This window comes from Zeus faber (assembly GCF_960531495.2).
Source record: "Zeus faber genome assembly, chromosome: 19".
In the NCBI taxonomy this organism is placed as follows: Eukaryota; Metazoa; Chordata; class Actinopteri; order Zeiformes; family Zeidae; genus Zeus; species Zeus faber.
Window position 1 is genome coordinate 14,581,453 of NC_137206.1, and position 15,579 is coordinate 14,597,031.

The following is a 15,579-nucleotide window of genomic DNA, read 5'->3' on the forward strand; positions in this document are numbered from 1 at the left end:
TCTACTTTGAAGACCCGGTGTACAGGTGACCACACACGCGCGTGTGTGTGTGTGAGACTGTTTGTTTATATGCTATCATTGGAATGTCATTTGAATTTCAGCAGCCTTGAGATCTAAAGTGATTGGAGCACTCAGTGTTGATTGGAGCCACACACAAGTAAACACAGACAGACAGACAGACAGACAGACAGACAGAGACTCACACACACACACACACACACACACACACACACACACACACACACACACACACACACACACACACACACACACACACACACACACACACACACACACACACACACACACACACACACACACACAGGCCTTTTTTATATTCTGGTAATGGAGAGATCAGTGACCGTGAATGAGAGGAAGAACAGATTGAGAGACAGACGAAAAAAACAAAAGTGTGTTGGAAATCTAGACTGATCGAAAAACTCTGAACTACGGCTAAGGCTGGATGGATTGATAGATAAAGGAGCATTGCTAGAATGAACATGCGTGTGTGTGTGTGTGTGTGTTTACCTGTAATTGCTGCCTATCGATCTCCTCCACCATGATGGCAAGACACTTGGTGAAGTCGGTCAACTCCTGATCAGCTGTTTCTATAAGCCTGCATCCCTGAACACACACATGCGCACGCACGCACACACACACACACACACACACACACACACACACACAGTAGACAGAGTACAGTCAAAGAATGTAATCTTGTTTCTGAAAAAACAGAAAGACAAAGTCAAACGTAAAGGAAAGTGGAGATTGGCACAAATATGTCACCAACACACATTCTCCCTCTTGCGCGCGCACACACACACACACACACACACACACACACACACACACACACACACACACACACACACACACACACACACACACACACACACACGCACACACGCACACACGCACACACGCACACACGCTCAGAGTCTGCGCACGCTGACTTGTTCCTTGCCGTGTTCCTTTTGATCCCATCCATTCCTCCATATCTCTCCCTCCCCATCACCGAGAACCCCCACCTTCCACCCCCTCACCCCTCCTCAACCCTCCTCACCCCCTGCCCTCCCCCGACAAACACAAGCCTCCCTGGTGGTTACTCCTTTGCTCTCTGCCTCCCATTTATGCAGAATTATTCACAGTTTCCGGCAAATTCTCTGTAAGAATGCATGGAACTTTCCCCACTTCCCTTGTCCTAAAGCATTATCATAGCGCTCCCTTTCGTGGGGAAAAAAAAGAAAAGCTTTGCAATTTAAAAAAAATATTTTTTTTCTTTAAAAAAAAAAAAAGTGATACTACAAAGAAAGAGAAAGAGTGTCACAGTTGCAAGCCTGTTAAATATATTCACATGTGTGTCTGGGTGTGCAATCTGTGTGCGTGCGTGTGTGTGTTTGTGTGTGTGTGTGTGTGTGTGTGTGTGTGTGTGTGTGTGTGTGTGTGTGTGTGTGTGTGTGTGTGTGTGTGTGTGTGTCAGTGCGTGTCAGTGTCCTGGCGATGAATCATATCTGCATTTCAAACAGTAAACAGTGTTTCCCTGGGCGCTGATCACAGCCACACTGAGAGATGGAGCACTAAGATCACACGGAACTCAAGTTTCCCATCCCTCCGAGGTGTGCGTGTGTGTGTGTGTGTGTGTGTACGTGCATGTGTGTCACCTCACCCCAGTCATTAATTCAGCCACGTTCCACCTCGCCCGGTTTGTGGCTCCCGCATGTTTTGTTTGGTTTTAAATAAGGCAGTTCTAACAAGCCTACTCTGACCTTCAGCTCCAGACTTTCATTACATTGTATGTAACGCAGTAAACTATACGTTGCACTTTATTGCGCAGCAGATAAACTACCCCGCCGTCGCCGCAGAACCCGAGGAAGCAGAGGGCGGCTCTAATCTGTAATGTCATCAGAGAAAACACTCGGGTCTCCACTAAGTCGCTCTGATGATTCACTACCGGAGTTTTCCATCACAGGGGTGTGAAAGTCAGAGCCCCGCTTTCCAAGTGGCTCTGAGATCTTTTCACCCCGACCGCCAAACTCCAAACAGAGCAAATATGACACATCTCCTCATCTACTCGACAAAGGCTGGATCTCTGCCGCTGTAGCCTAGCAACGCCGCTTGGAAACAGACGTTGTTTAAGCGAGGGCTAATATGACAGTTCCCTTACAGGGATCAAAAGGGTGTCACGTTATTACACCGAAGCACAAAGGGAAGGCGGGGTCATTGAGGCCGCGCACAGCGTTTCCCCTTTAGGGGGGACAAGGTGAGAGGGTCCAAACAGGTTTTATGGATGAAGTGGTTTTGGGTTCCAAACAATCAATGCGATTTTTGAGTCAAACCGGGCGTGAGTGTGGAGAAAAGAAACAAAACAATATAGGAATCCCACCCACTACGTCAACAACCCCGCACTTCCACAGAGCGAAATCTCAAAAGTTTATTATTTCATCCTTGCCGACAGACAATTTACCAGGATGTAAAAACAGAAAAAAAAAAAAAAAAAAAAAAACATTTAAAGAAATGTATTAAAAGTTTCATCTTGTTGTTCTTTATCTTGCAACCAGGCAGTTGACTTAAAGCCTGGGGAAACCAACTCCGCTTCAGATGGAACAACAAATACCCCTCAGCTGTCATCCACTTCTAGAAATCCCTGCACGCGGAAAGACGAGCGGTATCTGTATCTTTTATGAGCTTATTCAACAGTTGATCAATAAGGTCCTTTAAACAGGCTTTGTATTTGGGACTTAACTTGGGCCTGTTTCCACAGGAAGCACTTGGTCCTGAAATTGTTTCTAGTGAACGATTTGTTCATTGTGAGCAACTCTTTGAAATGACTCAGGAATCGGGAGTCACTCCAGCAATAGTTTTGTTGTAAAACATTGAAATAATTACAGTGTTGTATTTTTTAACGTCTTGAGTAATATATGTACTAAAATATGTACTGTAAACCAAACAAGAAGAGCCGTAAGCCACGAGTCACAAATGTGCGTAAAGCACAAATGCCCTTGTGTTGTGATTCAGTGAAAGGGCAAGCAAGAGAGCAATTGACTGAGAGAGCGAATGATTGAATCTTTGACTTATGGAGTGAAATTAATCGATGAGGATTAAATACACAACTCATCCGCCGAAATGACTCCTTGCCGGGAAGTTCTCCCTCGCTCGCTGTGCATTATATACCAACTGCATCAAATTAAGGAAAAGTTGGAAAACTGAATTAATCTTTTTACTCAGTCACTCCTCCAGAGCCAAGCCTCCAAAAAAAAAAAAAAAAAAAAAAGGGTGTGACCTTTCATGACTAATTGGTTCCACTTGAAAAAGTCCTGGCAAGCAAAGTGGTACTTCCTTCTCCTTGATGCCTTTATTTTATAAAAGAAAATGGAAAGTAGGAACTCGAAATACAGCGAACTACATGAACAGCGCGTGCCAAAATGACGTACCAAACCAAAGAGTCAGACGTGAAAAGCAACTGGGAACTCTTTTGGGGCTTGCTACTGTTTCAATTTTGGAAGGTTTTGGGCCTAAACAGCTCCTCATTTAGCTCCTGTACCCTCGCGGAAAGGCGGCAAACAAACTGATTTAGACTGAACTGAACCTAAATCGCAAACTTGGCCACGCGGTGGGTTACCGTTCACGCCTAACACATATTGGACTCCGCCAACAAGTGTTTGCACCATTTCGCAGTAAAATGGAAGCGTAAGTGCGTGTGTGTGTGTAGCGGGTCGTGCGCTCGGACTTACCATCTCTGCATAGAAGGCTCTGACCTCTGCGGTAATGGAATCAAAATCCCCGCTGATATAGTCAGGAAGAAAGCTGGAGCGAGGGAGAGAAAGAAGGAAAGAGGGAGAGATTGAGAGAGCGAGAAAGATTGACAGAGTGTGAAGCGAAGGGGGGAAAAGGGGAGAGAAGGGGGGGGGGGGGGGACACACAGGGGGCTCGTGTCAGTCCTTTAAATCTGGGTGTGGAGGGAGAGAGAGGAATGACGATAAGACAGAGTGAGTGACAGGGTGACTCTCAGGGGTGCGGAGCGTGGCCCCGGCATCACACAAACACACACACACACACACACACACACACACACACACACACACACGGACACATTGATGAATTTGTCACTCAACAACAACTCAAAAAAAAAAAAAAAAAAGGTACATGGATCACAAACCGAAGCGGTGAATTCCACATTAATACATCCGATTACGACGACCGCAGCTGCAACCTAAATGGCGCCGGGAGCGTATATGGCAGTGCCGGCTTCCCATTTCGAATATAAATGTCATGCGTCTTTCTCTTCATTTGAGCGTTGCGGCGCATTCAAACAACCTTGTGTTCCCTGGGCGTCAGGATTAACAGGGTCCGCTGAATATAGTTCGGAATAATTCAGTCAAATACACATCCGGCCCCCCCCCCCTCCCAAAAACCCGCCCCCGCCATCCTCTGAACGCAACAATCTCAGGTCTTAGAGATAGGTCTGGGCTTACAGTGTGTGCGTGTGTGTGTGTGTGTGTGTGTGTGTGTATGTATGTGTGTGTGTGTGTGTGTGCGCGTGTGTATGTGTGTGAGGATGCAGGGATGCAGCCACGCTATCTTGAGGTATTAACAGGTCTGACATTACGATTTCATGGTTGGTTGGTTGGGTGGGAGTGTTCTGCATATACATGTGTGTTTGTGTGTGTGTGTGTGTGTGTGTGTATGTGTGTGTGTGTGTGTCCCCCAGGGAGAAGTAAGAGTGATGTTCCAGTCGGCTGAAGAAAGAGATACAGAAGGATTATTCTACCCCCCCCCCCCCATCCCTACCCCTCTGCATTCCCATTTACTCCCAACACGATAGGGCCAGACAAACACAACTGCGATTGTAAGCAATCTCCTGCAAGGCTAGGCTACACATGTGCGTGCACGCACACACACACACACACACACACACACACACACACACACACACACACACACACACACACACACACACACACACACACACACACACACACACACACACACACACACACAATAATACTTAACAGAAAGTGTGTGCTTTTATTGCTCCTGCAAAAAAAAAAAAAAAGAAGCAAAATGGCTTAGGTATAAAGTATTGCGTGCGTGCATGATGTGGAGACTGTTTTAAACACCGTGAGCAAACACGATGGGGAGTTGCAGGTGTGCAAACACAGACACATAGGTACACATACGCATGCCCCGCGCATACGTATGCCCTGCGCACACACACGGGCGCAACCTATACATCTACGACTGCAGGAGGCCGGGAATGTGTCGCTACTCTGGACGGGGATATAAATAACCATCATGTGACAGATGGGACAAGACACAACACGGGACCTGATCACAGCTTGACACACAGACACACAGACACGCGCGCGCGCACACACACACACACACACACACACACACACACACACACACACACACACACACACACACACACACACACACACACACACACACACACACACACACACACACACAGACACACACACACACACACACACACACCCTCTGTGAACTTTGAGTACAACTCCATCGGCTGATAGTAATTGACCGGGCAACATTCCAAATTGTCTGGTGTGAGTGTGTGCGCGCGCGCGTGTTTAGGGGCGTCTGACAGCCTTCTCTTCCACATTAATATTAACTGACACTTTAATTTGGAAGGGAAATAGAGCATTTTTCCTCCCGTAGCGGGCGGCGGCAATGGCTGTGCGACCTTTGCCTTTATTTGTGTGTGTTGACTCTCTCTCTCTCTCTCGCGCTCTCTGCCTCTCTCCCCCCCCCCGCTGGTTTCCACTGTTCCTCCACCTCTGCTCCACTCCAAGCTCCGCACAGCCATCTACTTCCCAATTCCACCTATTTCCCCTGCACTCTTCTCCACCCTCCTCTCTTTCCTTCTACTGCTCTTTACCACATGTTGAATATTCTTCCTCCTCTGTAATTGAGAAAGTCTCTTAGGGCTGGGTACGGGGCAGGATAATTTGACTCCATTTTGATAGAAAGGGTCGCGGTTCAATTCGATACTGATTCAATTCAACACCGGTGAGGCGGCTCACGTTATGATTCTATATTCATATCGACATTTTATACTTTAGATTTTGCATTTTACATTTTATACTTTATACTTCCATTACAAAAACACTACTACATTTTCAGTTTACCACCTGACGTGCATTGCACAAATATTTCAGGGAACAAATTATGCCTAAAACAGAAATCAAGGATTTCATTACATTACATTTAGCAGACGCTTTTATCCAAAGCGACTTACAATCATTCAAACACCGACGGACGCAGCCATCAGGAGCAATTAGGGGTTAAGTGTCTTGCTCAAGGACACTACAGCATGCTAGCTGGAGGAGCCTGGGATCGAACCAGTAACCTTTAGATTACTAGACGACCAGCTCTACCGCCTGAGCTACCACCCCCATTTCAATTCATTTGGAACTGTGGTGGTATTTAATCTAAGAGCAGGAGGGTTGCACATTAACCTCCAAACAAAGTATCAATATTACACTTTTTGAATCCATTCAGTTGAAACAATATCATTTAATCAAAGTGTTTGTATCGTATCATTACGCGGCTCCTTCATTATGAAAAAACCTGGATTCTCAAAAGTTTTTCTCTCTTCCTTATTACCAGCGTTCTCGCTCCTCCTCTTCATCAGCTCAAAAGGAAATTCTCTCCGTCTGCTTATGCGTTTACCCTCTCATCCAATCAGAGTGGGACGGAGACCATCGTCTGGTCTCCACAACACTCGAGGAGACAATCTCTCTGATTACTTCTCTGCTCTCGGCCCGTGTTGCCCAATCACCACACGTAGCCGCGCGTGTGTGTGTGCGTGTGTGTGTGTCACTGTGTTGAATTACATCATTAACCAACACATGGACACAAACAAGTTGAAGGCAGCACTTAAATACACCGACATGAGTTTAATCGTGTGCACGCACACACTGCCCACAGGGGCTGATGGAATTAGGAACTGCAATCCAGCCTCATGTGTCCATGTGTAAACATGTGTCGTGATTCTGTGCGTCTTGATTTGAAATTAAGCAGTATTGGAGAAGTGAGCATGTCCAAGCGCCGCTCGGGGCTTAAAAAAAACTCACTTTACTGGAGAAAACGAAAGAGTCAAAACGCGTGTATTCGCATGCTGACGTGTCTTTTATGTCAAATATTAATGAGTTTTCATCTCAAACAAAGTTTGCGGCGGTGAATATTTGTGTCCTTGTAAGTGTGTGTTGTTCCGATCCTAAACTACAAGTTTTCCATTATTTACCCACTATTTATCCATTCATCTCAACAGTGGTAATGGAGCTGAAAACACAATCGCTTTTGTCCGCAGCTACTCTTGTACGTCATACTAGACACACATACACACAAATGTAATTATAAACACAAAGTTTAGACGTAAAGTATTGCAAACGTTATTAACCGGACATGCAACCTTGGAAGAGTGCCAGAGAAACAGGGACCTGTTTCTCTTAAAATGTAAAAAAAAAGAAAAAAAGTTAAAGAGGATTAACGTGCACAAGTCAAACATAAATACGCACAAACTGTCATCATATATAGAAAAACGAATGCCGCCGAATACCAAACTACTTGGACGCGGTCAAGTTTGAACAGTCACACATTGATGGAAAAATGTTTAAAAAGTCGACGAGGGTTTTATTTTTCGTATATGTTTAACTTTTGGGATACTCATTACCTGTGCAGCCATGCAATAGCTGCTCTTCCTGGCATGAACATAATATGTGCTACTTGAGGAGCTTTCCCACCGCAGGAACCATTTCAGGACCCAGTTCCATTTGGGATAGTCCCTGGTCCCAAAAAGGTCTCCACGAGAGATGGTGGTCGTAATCAGCCGATTTAACGCTAACTGCTTGGTGGTAGTACTCCTTATCCCTCACTACTTTTGTTTTATTAATAAAAAATGGAAAGGCCAGAACCCAAAACACAGCGACCGATGCGACCAGCATGTGTCAAAATAACGTATCAAGCAGTTGCACTTTGCACGAAAGGAATCAAGAACTCTTTTAGGGACTGCTAAGTATCCTGTTTCGGAAAGGTTCTGGGCTTAAATTGATCCTCAGTCCGTTCCCGGGCCTTGTTGGAAAAGCGGCTTTATACTGAAATGGTGAATTATATATAAAAAGTATGGCCAATAAACTGTCATGTGTGGTTCCATCCCAATACAGGAGAGACCCTCTCCCCCCCTCCTTCCCTCCCCTTTTCCCTCCCCCACAGCTGTCTCCCTTCCTTTGCTCTCCTCCTCCAGGGATGAGATCAAGACTGCAGCACAGCAGGGCTAAAAAGAAGTGAGGAAACCCAAACGCAGAGACTATGATGTCCCGAAAAAAGTTCAAAAATGAAAGTTAAAACAACCTCACCAGATTTTGTGTCCAAAACGGAAAAAAGAAAAAGCATAGATCAACGGGAGGGTGAGGGATATTTTTAAAGAGTTGCTGCGTGGGCGACATGGCGCAAGCACAATGATGATGCACACGTTTTTTCGTGTGTTGGGCAGCAGAGGGATCTGCACCCCGCCACACCCTTGTACTTGGGGCAAAGATTTAAAGCTGATTTAAAGCTGTCACACAAGGGGAGTCAGGTCAGCAGCCCATCATGCCATCTTCTACTCAAGGTTGGCCAAAAATGGTGTCACAGGTGTCACATGAAATGCACAGAAACACTACGGACAGAAAAGATTGCAAATGTGATCCATATACAGTAAAGGCAGGGATGGGGACACTCCATCAATAAAAAACAAATCTTAAATCTTTATATTGTTGTAGGTAATTCGTAATGTTGTTCATATTTAAATTTTTATTTTTTTAACCTGTGCTGTCAGCATGCTGGGCATACAACACAGTATTTGTATGCCATTGCATCTAGGACATAATTAGTCTGCAAGTGATTCAAGATTCAAGATTCAAGATTTTTATTTGTCACATACATATACATACTTCCATACATATATGCAGTGAAATGTAATGCAACGCACCCGGTGATAGCACACAAGAAGTCCTAGGAAAAAGTACAAAAATAAAATAAAATAAAAAGTAGAAAAATCCTTTCTAATAGACCGACTAACTGACTCCTAAAACGTAATACAGTAAGTGGAATACTTATAGAATAAGATAAAAAATATATAGAATAAAATACAATAAAAAATAAATTGAAATAAAATGGAATAGGTTGAAGGAATATGCCTATGTATATACAGATATGTGCATTTAAAGTGGCATGTGAATTAAAGTGGCATGTGAATGTGAATAGTGTGAGGTAGTGTTTGGGATAATACAGCACAGTATACAACAGTACGGCGCAGCAATACGGCATCACGAACAACCCTGAACAGTGATACAGTATGCGGTACAGTATGCTACATACAGTACAGTAGGTAGTGGAGCCTAGTGCATGGCTCAGTTAGGACCCCTGGTGAGGTCAGCGTTGACAGTTCTGATGGCTTGAGGGAAGAAACTCCGTCTCAGTCTCTCTGTTCTCGCTGCGTGACTGCGGAGGCGCTTGCCTGACCGCAGCAGCTGAAACAGTCCGTTGTTGGGGTGATGAGGATCCTTCATGATCCTACGGGCTCTGCTACTACACCTCCTGGTGTATAACTAGTGCAAGGGGGGGAGGGTAGTTCCAGTGGTACGTTCAGCTGAACGCACCACCCTCTGCAGGGCCCGCCTGTCCTGGGCAGTACAGTTCCCAAACCAGGCAGTGATGTTGCCTGTCAGGATGCTCTCCACTGCTCCAGAGTAGAAGGACTTGAGGATCCTCACCGAGACCCGGAATTTCCTCAGCTGCCTGAGGTGGTAGAGACGCTGCCTCGCCTTTCTCACCAGAGTGTCTGTATGAACAGTCCATGTTAAGTCCTCTGTGATGTGGACTCCCAGATATCTGAAGCTGCTCACCCTATCGACAGAAGTCCCATTAATCCACAACGGCGCGTGCGTCCTCGATTGTGATCCACGCCTAAAGTCCACAATCAGCTCCTTGGTTTTGCTGACGTTCAGGTGGAGGCTGTTGTCCTGGCACCAGAGTGACAGGTCAGCCACCTCCTCGCGGTAGGCCTTCTCATCGCAGTCGGTGATCAGGCCCACGACCACGGTGTCGTCAGCAAACTTGATGATGGTGTTGGAGCTGGACCTGGCCACACAGTCATGTGTGTACAGGGAGTACAGTAGGGGGCTGAGGACGCAGCCCTGGGGGGATCCTGTATTCAGGGTGAGGGAGCTTGACATGTACTTCCCCACCTTGACCACCTGGGGGCGGCCTGTGAGGAAGTCCAGGATCCAGGTGCACAGCGGAGCATTCAATCCTAGCTCCAACAACTTGACAGCCAGTCTGGTGGGGACGATGGTGTTGAAAGCTGAACTATAATCAATGAACAGCATTCTCACATAGGCCCCCTTCTGGCCATCCAGGTGCGTGAGCGTGGTGTGCAGTACCTGAGAGACCGCGTCATCCGTGGATCTGTTCTGCCGGTACGCGAACTGCAACGGGTCCAAGGTGCGGGGGAGGGAGGCGCAGATGTTATCCTTAATCAGCCTCTCGAAACACTTCATGACCACCGAGGTGAGGGCCACCGGACGGTAGTCATTCAGGCAGGTTGGAGAGGCGATCTTCGGGACAGGAACGACGGTGGACCTCTTGAAACAGGATGGGACCACTGATTCAGCCAGGGAGATGTTGAATATTGTGGTGAACACCGGAGCTAGCTGGTTAGCACAGGTCTTCAGTACTCGTCCAGATATGCCGTCTGGACCCGCAGCTTTCCTGGTGTTCACCCGCATCAAAGCCCTCCTGACCTCGTGCACGGACACTGAGAGTGCGCGCTCGTCCCCAGTGGTGTAGCTCCAATTAGCCGGCGAGCTAGCGGTGCTGCTGCCAGACTCGAACCGCGCATAAAAGGAGTTCAGTTGGTTGGCCAGGGAGGCGTCCGCACTCGTGGCTGGGGAGGAGCTGCTCTTGTAGTTAGTTATTGTTCGCAGCCCCTCCCACAAGCGTCTTGTGTCCCCCCGCTCCATCTGCAGCTCCACGGTGTCTCTGTACGTCCGTTTAGCGTCCCTCACCGCCCTCCGCAGATTGTACGACGCCGCTTTGTAATTGTCCATGTTACCAGATACAAGTCCGTCGTTGTAAGCGGCCGTGCGCGCATTCAGAGCGCAGCGGATGGATTTATCAACCCATGGTTTCTGGTTTGGAAATATCCGAACTTTCACCGTGGGAACGATTTCATCCGCGAGCGTAGCCACGAAACTCACTACGACCTCCGTAAACTCGCTGACGTCACTTGAGCTCGCTTGGAACACGTCCCAGTCTACGTCAGTCAGAGCGTCCTGAAGCGCAGCCTCTGATTGGTCCGTCCACCGCTTCACTTCCCTCGTCATCACCAGATCCCGCGCGATCAGAGGCCTGTAAACAGGAAGCAGCGAGATCGCGGCGTGATCTGATTTCCCGAAAGCAGGAAGCGACACGGGCTTGTATCCGTTCTTGTAAGGAGTGTAACAATGGTCCAAAGTTCTGTCTCCCCTGGTGGCACACGTGATGTGTTGGTGGAAATTCGGCAGAACTTTTTTCAGGTTGGCCCTGTTAAAGTCCCCAGTCACCACCACAGCCGCGTCGGGATGTCTGTTCTGAAATCCGCACAACACATCGTGCAGAACCGACAGAGCTGCGTCGGTGTCCGCTTGCGGTGGGATATAAACGGCTGTAATGATGACCGTGCTGAATTCCCGGGGGAGATAAAATGGACGGCATAGTATGGTCAGCTGTTCCAGGTTCGGCGAGCAGGAGTGGGAGAGGAATTTGGTGTTGTTGGCGTTACACCAGCGGTTGTTTACCATTAGGCAGACGCCTCCACCTTTGGATTTCCCCGACTCTCCCGTTCTGTCGCCGCGGAACACGGAGAAGGCCTCGGCTGGACGTATGGCTTCATCCGGCACCAGTGGGTTCAGCCATGTTTCCGTCAGGCAGAGGACGCAACAGTTCCTCGTGTCACGCTGGAATTGAATCCTCGCTCGAAGTTCATCCATCTTGTTCTCCAGGGACTGGACGTTCGCAAGAAGGATGCTTGGCAGAGGTGGACGGTAAGGTTGCGTCCTCATTCTGACCCGAATGCCGCCTCGTTTACCTCGGTGCTTCCTCCGTGGGCCGGCTCGTGGAACAGCGACTCCATTTTTGTTGTTGTTGCGAGTGTTCCCGCGTAGGATTTCCGCCGGCCACTCTGCTCCCACGGATAAAAAGTCCCAAAGTTGTTCGTTTAGGGAAATTTTTATATCCATGAGTGCATCGCGGCCGTATGAGTTAATTGTTGATGTTTTTCTGGCGAACATTGTGATAAAAAAAGGAAAAAAATACTAAAGAGTAAGAAAGAAACCGGAGCGCCGGCGCAGGCGACCGCTAGGGGCGGCGCCACTATCGCCAAGTGGAGTTAAACTTCTCAACCTGCAATAAAACTCTTTATTCATTCTTTAATCATCGATAACTGCTGCAATAACTCTGTCCTGTGGATGACCTGTGGGATGACAAGAGCACAGGGTTTTGTGATACAGAACCGCCACAAATCCACCTCTTTGGAGAACTATTTGACCAAGTTTGGGTCTATAAACAACTAATCACCACTCCAAGAGGGGGAGAACCACCACGGGTGAGACAAATAAACATAGAACCAAACAAACAACAACACGTACATGGAAAAACAAACATCAGACGACAACATGTATAGAGTTAATTAAGTCCAGGACAACTGGAAAAGTAATTGGGCACGTGGCCTCTTCCTGTCATAGTTATGGCAGTAATTGAGGAAGAAAAAGAGAGGGATGTAACCAGGAGGGTGTTGAGAGTGTGTTCAAAGCGGGTGCTGGTGGTGTTTGTGCGCCTGTGATGAGACTGCCTGTGTGTGTGTGTGTGTGTGTGTGTGTGTGTGTGTGTGTGTGTGTGTGTGTGTGTGTGTGTGTGTGTGTGTGTGTGTGTGTGTGTGAAGTGTCAACCGGTGAGTGTCTGGGACTTGTCCCAGTTGGTTCTGGTGTATGAGGTCGGAATTATATCGTGGCGCCTCCAAGCAGGGAAAAAGGTCCCGAAGCCACCCCTGAGTCCTGCAGCAGTACAGACTCCCCAGGGTCGCAGGAAAGCCCCAAGCACCCCGCCCGGCAGCCACAGAAGACCGCCCCAGCCCACAGAGAAGCTTGAAGCAAACAAACAGCGTGGGGGTGCAAGTCCTCCAAGAATGTCGAAACCGAATCACTTGCACCCATCCTGCCCCCGCAGACCCTGGTCTCGTGGAATGTTGTTCAGAGTAAGATTTCTGTGCGTGTACGTGTTCTAAGCTAATATGAGTGGTATTAAGGGCAAAATCGCTGCCACCCGCCACATCCCCACCCATATAGCTCGCACCCCACCCGTCCTGCAAGCCCTAGGCGGCCAACCCACAGCGACCAGCCACAGGCGCAAAGCGGCCCGCCATGCTGGGCAGCTGCCCCCATCAGGCCCCTGACCAGCCCCCCGGAAGAACACAGGTCGGGAGACGGTCCCCCCACCCACATCCTTGCCCCCCGCTCGTGGCGCATCAAGAGCGCCGGAGAACAGGTACCCAGGCAACCCGGTGCGACAACAGGAGTCCGCCCCCCACCGGAGGAGACCACATGGGGAGCCCGCGCCGAGCACACCCGGCCAGGCAGGCATAATGCTGTTCATAATGAGGGGATAATTGGAAAGCTTGTTTGCGCTGTCTGTATATTTTCCGTATTCATCAGGTTCAAATATTCACATTGGAACCATCTCAATAATTTGTTTCCCTTCCTTCTTGTTTGTGTAGAAACACAGATTTCAGTGTGGAGTTATTTATTGATATTTAATGGCGATGTGTGGCTTCCTATGGCTCGCATGTGAACTGTGAGCTCTGAATCTCGATGCAGCCTTGCAGTGAAAAGAAGCTAGACAAGACAGATACGTGCTGTGTTTTACTCTGAAGCGCGATGATTGGTTTAGGGTACGTCGCTGCTACTTTACGGCATGTCGTGAATGAGCTGTTGATACGGCAAATTATCGCCGCTATGCATCTGTGCGTCCGTCATATTGAAGCGGTCAAGATTTGCTCGTAAACACTAATTAAATACAATGTGTATTGAGAGATGCAGACTACCATGCAGAATACCAACTGTAACTTGCTTAATTCTGAACCAATTTTAATGAAGTTTGGTTTGTTATAAATGTGAGAAATTGAACACGATACTGGTTACTTATTGGAATTAAATTGCGTTACTGGGGGCAGATCTAATCATATTTTTCCTTTCACTACCATGTTTAAAGGAAGACGGTATCAGGCATGCCTTATGTTGCACTTTCATTTAACAATTGAGTATAATCTTTTTTATATTTTAAGATTTTATTTAAACACTGGAAATCTTGAATGTTGTTTTCATTTAAGCCCATGGGCAAAAGTTCCTTGCTTTAAGTGTTTTACAGAATAAATGGAAAGCAAAGTTATATTTGTCTCCCCCATTTTTTTTTTTTTTGCTGATCTGAAAGATGAACCGCTCCGTGACTCGTTTTGTAATCCGCTGCACCCCTAGCTGTTACTCGACCTTATTACGAGAGAACCAGAAAAAGAAGGACAGCGATTGTTTACCTACCCCCGAGTTGATTCATTCCTAATGATTACAACCAGTTTGATACTTTTTTACCACCTGCCGTAGCCACGAAGACAGGCCAGCACCTCAGCCCCAGACTGAACGTTTATAGTTGCCTTCATTAGCTTGTGATGGACATCAACTTGCATGCACTCAGGGACACACACACACAAAGTGAAAGTGGGATTAGAACTTGCATCCTTCAGCTTCAGAATTCTGCCTCAGCTTTGTAAAGTTATGAATGATAGGATATTATATGGGACCTTATAATAAGGTCAGGGTTGAGAAATAGCAAACCCATCGTTTGAAAAAAAAGTCAGTGCCAAACAACATACATTTGCGCTAAATTACGCTAAAATAATGCTCAATAAGCAAGTATTTGAATGTAAAATTATAATATAGTAATAAGTTGATCTGATTGGAGGGGAGATGTCCAGGATAGTGGATGATTCAAATATGAATTTTTGTTAATATTTAAATAAATGTTTCGCAATAAAAAAAATATATAAAACCAGTACTCCCGCTATAGTTAGTTAATTTTGTGCAGAATAGGTATAAACAATATTTTTCACAATAAATAATAATAGTAAAATAATGTATTGAAAGCATGCATTCGCTTTGTGAACCTGACGTGACAGTGGGTGCGCTCCTTTTCAGCGAGGGCACCTCCCGCCGAAGGAGAAACATTTTCCGGCGGCAGGAGACGACAACTTAAACAACAAGGAGAACAGCTCATCACCCAGCAAGACTCGGCTCCCTTCATTCCCACAAAAGAGCCGTTCAAAAGAATTGTTCAAGAGACGTTGGTCATGAAAAGGACACAGCTATCCCAGGGGATTATTTTCAGACTGGACACCTTGATTGATTGCATGCTTTACAGAAACATTTCTATGTTGTTTTACCTCGTGTTTCTATGGAAAAGGACCTGTACCCATCTCGCTGCCGCAAG

General features: G+C 46.9%; 1 protein-coding gene across 1 annotated transcript in view; it reads right to left on the minus strand.

Moving 5' to 3' along the window:
* tpk1 (thiamin pyrophosphokinase 1) overlaps window positions 1-15,579 on the minus strand; it is a 78,719-nt gene that overhangs the window by 35,207 nt on the left and 27,933 nt on the right. The window contains exons 6-7 of the mRNA XM_080019925.1: window positions 3,732-3,804; window positions 529-624 (exon numbers count right to left, since the gene is read on the minus strand). Coding sequence (XP_079876051.1) covers window positions 529-624; window positions 3,732-3,804 — 169 coding nt within the window. The remainder of the gene's footprint in view (window positions 1-528; window positions 625-3,731; window positions 3,805-15,579) is intronic.